This window comes from Perca fluviatilis, chromosome 5 (genome assembly GCF_010015445.1).
Source record: "Perca fluviatilis chromosome 5, GENO_Pfluv_1.0, whole genome shotgun sequence".
Classification (NCBI taxonomy): domain Eukaryota; kingdom Metazoa; phylum Chordata; class Actinopteri; order Perciformes; family Percidae; genus Perca; species Perca fluviatilis.
The window spans coordinates 40,036,240-40,041,239 of NC_053116.1; the positions used below are offsets into that span (position 1 = coordinate 40,036,240).

At 48.4% G+C, this 5,000-nt stretch overlaps 2 protein-coding genes across 3 annotated transcripts in view; one reads left to right on the forward strand and one right to left on the reverse strand.

Moving 5' to 3' along the window:
• Positions 1-5,000, forward strand: part of kcnd1 (potassium voltage-gated channel, Shal-related subfamily, member 1) — a 1,001,373-nt gene that overhangs the window by 618,908 nt on the left and 377,465 nt on the right. The window lies entirely within an intron of this gene.
• The window catches only part of gripap1 (GRIP1 associated protein 1), a 92,869-nt gene continuing 91,614 nt past the window's right edge, over positions 3,746-5,000 (reverse strand). For both annotated transcript variants that reach the window (XM_039799936.1, XM_039799937.1), the window contains exon 28: positions 3,746-4,401. In XM_039799936.1, the coding sequence (XP_039655870.1) occupies positions 4,321-4,401 (81 nt within the window). In that variant the 3' untranslated portion in view covers positions 3,746-4,320. The remainder of the gene's footprint in view (positions 4,402-5,000) is intronic.

A 5,000-nucleotide genomic window follows, 5' to 3' on the forward strand; every position in this document is an offset into this window, starting at 1 on the left:
GGGATCGCTAGTGAACATATTACATCTTTGATGTCATTTTTCAAGAATCGGTTTAGAAATCCGAATCGTTTTAAAAGTACCGGTTCGGCATCGGAATCGTAAAAACCCAAACGGTACCCAACCCTAGTCGTAACCGGGCTGCAAAGACTCATCTTTCCAGGGAACGACCAGAGACACAAAACACATCAGACGGAGATGGTCTACTCCAGGAAATAACCACAGCCGACTTCTACAGGTTGAGAAAATTTGATTTTGAAATCCCGACTTCTCCTTTTCCTGGTCTCGCATCGCCAGACCTTCCTCCACAGAGCTGTGGAGGAAGGTCTGACTAGTCCACACAGCATTCCTGGATGGGAGAACAACGTGCTCAGGTTTATTGGCATTTCTTTAAACCAATCACAGCCATCGTGGGGCGGGGCTAAGCTCCGGCCGGAGCCACGGTGCCTCTGCTAAATAGTCTCAGGAAGGAACTGGTTCTGGTGGAACATGTGGACGTTCAGAAGTAGTTTTAGTCGTGGAACAGAAAACTCAGATTGGACAGATAGTCTAGCTAGCTGTTAGACAGACAGACAGACAGACAGACAGACAGACAGATGGTCTAGCTACCTGTCTGGTCTTTTCTCCAGTAACAGTAGTAGGTTATATCTTGTGTTTGATTGATTGATTCAGGAGAGGACCTCCAGTCTGGACCAGGAGGACCCAGAACCTCCACCGATCTCATGAAGTGGTGTATGTATGACACACCGATTGGTACGCCATTATTGGTGCGTGTTATCAAGACGCATACTGGCTTTTTAAGCGTGTTTATCAACGCCGTTTTGACCTCCAGTGACTTACATTACCTTGAGATTGCGTGGGAACTGGCACCGAGCCGATAATCTGACAGTCTGGCAGTCTGGCGAGATCGGTGACTCGAGTCTTTTCGGTGAGTCCCGTGATTTTAATACAATATGAGATCGGATTCTGAACGAGCCGCCATTAATGCCGGGTAACCAGACCAATGTGACGTGTTCGTCCAATCAGCTGCCAGTTTAAATTTTTGGGGCAACAATACAGATTAGCGCCACCTGCTGTTATGGAGACGTATTACATCTCGCGCACGCGCAGAACGTACGCTCAAGTCGGTGTAACTTCGGTGTGTTCTGAGGAACTTTTCGGACCTCGGGGAGACAGATCAGTCCGACCGGCTGTTCTGCCGACGGTCGGCCGTCTGGTTGGTGCGTCAGGGCCTTAAAGGGACACTCCACCGTTTGGTGAAATAATTCTTACCACGGTCTCCCCTGGCTGTAGATAGGGGGGCCAACCTATTTTTTGTCTCAGTGCAAGTAATTAGGTTGTTTTTTTGTCTTTTGTTGGCTCACTTTTACTCACAACATGCTAACCGGCAACATAGGATTCCATTCACTACGCTAAGCTAACTAGCGCCGGCGCTGCACCGGACTAAAACGATGCATGCACAAAAAATGCGTTGGCCCACCTATCTACAGCTAGAGGAGACCCACCTATCTACAGCTAGAGGAGACCTCACCTATCTACAGCTAGAGGAGACCCCACCTATCTACAGCTAGGGGAGACCCCACCTATCTACAGCTAGAGGAGACCTCACCTATCTACAGATAGAGGAGACCCCACCTATCTACAACTAGGGGAGACCCCACCTATCTACAGCTAGAGGAGACCCACCTATCTACAGCTAGAGGAGACCCCACCTATCTACAGCTAGGGGAGACCCACCTATCTACAGCTAGAGGAGACCCCACCTATCTACAGCTAGGGGAGACCCACCTATCTACAGATAGAGGAGACCCCACCTATCTACAACTAGGGGAGACCCCACCTATCTACAGCTAGAGGAGACCCACCTATCTACAGCTAGAGGAGACCCCACCTATCTACAGCTAGAGGAGACCCCACCTATCTACAGCTAGAGGAGACCCCACCTATCTACAGCTAGAGGAGACCCCACCTATCTACAGCTAGAGGAGACCCCACCTACCTACAGCTAGAGGAGACCCCACCTATCTACAGCTAGAGGAGACCCCACCTACCTACAGCTAGAGGAGACCCCACCTATCTACAGCTAGAGGGAGACCCCACCTATCTACAGCTAGAGGGAGACCCCACCTATCTACAGCTAGAGGAGACCCACCTATCTACAGCTAGAGGAGACCCCACCTATCTACAGCTAGAGGAGACCCCACCTATCTACAGTTAGAGGAGACCCCACCTATCTACAGCTAGAGGAGACCTCACCTATCTACAGCTAGAGGAGACCCCACCTATCTACAGCTAGGGGAGACCCCACCTATCTACAGTTAGGGGAGACCCCACCTATCTACAACTAGAGGAGACCCCACCTATCTACAACTAGAGGAGACCCCACCTATCTACAACTAGAGGAGACCCCACCTATCTACAGCTAGAGGAGACCCCACCTATCTACAGCTAGAGGAGACCCCACCTATCTATAGCTAGGGCCGTGATAAGACCTATTTCACCAAACGGTGGAGTATCCCTTTAAGTACAGCAGAGAAAGCGTCTGTAGCCGACACGTTATAACCTCTGTGGTATCGGAAGCAAACCGTGACCAGCAGCTCCTCTCATGAAGCCGAGAGCCGAGATCAGAAAGGAGGCAACCACGGAGACTCAGGATCAACTAGAAATGCAGAGCCAGGGCGCCCGGGTAGCTCAGCTGGTAGAGCGGGCGCCCATATATAGAGGTTTAGTCCTCGACGCAGCAGGCCGCGGGTTCGACTCCAACCTGCGGCCCTTTGCTGCCTGTCATCCCCAGAAAAAGAAATGCAGAGCCAGAACCAGAAGAAGACTATTCCTTTCCTAACTTTCAATGATTTTACCAAATCTGTTCCGTTACCAGGTCTTCCGTGACTACTGTATTTGTATTTCTGTCTCTGTCTGCCAGCACTGTGAATGTCTTCAGGACAGACTGTCTGAACATGCGAGGAGTTATCTCTGCTGTGAGCTATCGCCACATTTAAACAATATCGGTATTTGAGCGTCCTCCGCCCACTGCTGGTAGTTGCCATGGTAACGTTAGTAAGCTTTAAGTCTCAGAGAACGAGACGTCGTGACCAACGACACCCAATCAGGACGGAGAAACGCTGGCGTCTGTGATGCCAAAAGGTCTCCGTTTGGAGCCGTGGTGTTTCTGGTTTAGGGGCTCGGAAACGCCAGAGCAGGGGGAATGAGAGGGGAGTGGTAAACGCCAGAACAGGGGGAATGAGAGGGGTAAACGCCAGAGCAGGGGGAATGAGAGGGGTAAACGCCAGAGCAGGGGGAATGAGAGGGGTAAACGCCAGAGCAGGGGGAATGAGAGGGGTAAACGTAGCAGAAGATATTCCTTTTTGAACGTAGCAGCGTATAAATATAAATGTAGTCACATTCTTTTAATAACTTTTTGTGTCGTGAGGTTCTGCAGATTCTACATGCAAAGTCTGGTGCAGCTCGGACCGAAAGGTCTCGTAGTAATAATGGGCATTCATCAGCTCAATTCAGGGAACGTGTGGATGTAAGGTTCTTGGATGTACGATGTACGCTATGGGAGTTATAGGGCAAAAGCCATTCTTATTTTTATAGCGCCCCCTGCAGGTGGATGTGTGTCATTTTTCCTTTCCCAGGAAGGTGAAACACTCTCTACCACCCCCCAGAGTTTCACCTGCATAGCTTGTACGGTGTAAGCTGCAGACACACTTTTATACACGGAAAATAAATGCACTCGACCAAAACCTCATTGGCGATCCAGGTCTTAGACAGAGCCCGGGGGGTATTTTGTATTGAAGCATTTTTTTTGTAGACAGGAAGCCCAGGAAGTAGCCACATCACAACAGAGTTACTGCACAAAGAAAACAAAAACAAAAATAATGCAGAGCATGTGTTTTCCAGGACATAGTCAGGACCCAACAGACAGACATTAGAATCAGGATTTACAGTCAGTTACAATCGAAATCATAAGTCTGTTACAATGTGTTTTTTCCAGGTCGTAGCCAGGACTCGGAGGAAGTGAGTGGTGCTGTCTAATTACAGTACAATCAATAGCAACATAAATGAACTGAGCCTGACTTTTCCATTCCCTCTGGTCCTTTAAAACTTACGGTTTCCTCTCTTCTTTAAGAAACAACAGACTCCAGCGTTTAGTCGTAGCCCAGCAAGCAGACTGGGAATGGAAGGTCTGAGGTTATGAACGCAGGGAATAGGACATGTTGTTTCCAGGTGTTAGTCTAGGCCCAGCAGGCACCTTTCAGCTTGAGGTGAACTAAAGGAGTGAGAAGGAAAGGAATGGACGGATGGATCCAGGCGATAGTCTCATCCCGATCCAGCTGCGCTGCCGCCAGGACTGCTCTCTTTACTGAGACGGACTAATTCCTGGGACAGAACCTCCAGGTCCTACAGAGAGAGACAGATGTTTAGCGCTGACAGTAACTTATAGACAGATGTTTAGCGCTGACAGACAGTAACTTATAGAGACAGATGTTCAGCGCTGACAGTAACTTATAGAGACAGATGTTTAGCGCTGACAGTAACTTATAGAGACAGATGTTTAGTGCTGACAGTAACTTATAGAGACAGATGTTTAGCGCTGACAGTAACTTATAGAGACAGATGTTTAGCGCTGACTGACAGTAACTTATAGAGACAGATGTTTAGCGCTGACAGTAACTTATAGAGACAGATGTTTAGCGCTGACTGACAGTAACTTATAGAGACAGATGTTTAGCGCTGACAGTAACTTATAGAGACAGATGTTTAGCGCTGACTGACAGGAACTTATAGAGACAGATGTTTAGTGCTGACAGGAACTTATAGAGACAGATGTTTAGCGCTGACAGTAACTTCTAGAGACAGATGTTTAGCGCTGACAGTAACTTATAGAGACAGATGTTTAGCGCTGACAGTAACTTCTAGAGACAGATGTTTAGCGCTGACAGGAACTTATAGAGACAGATGTTTAGCGCTGACAGTAACTTATAGAGACAGATGTTTAG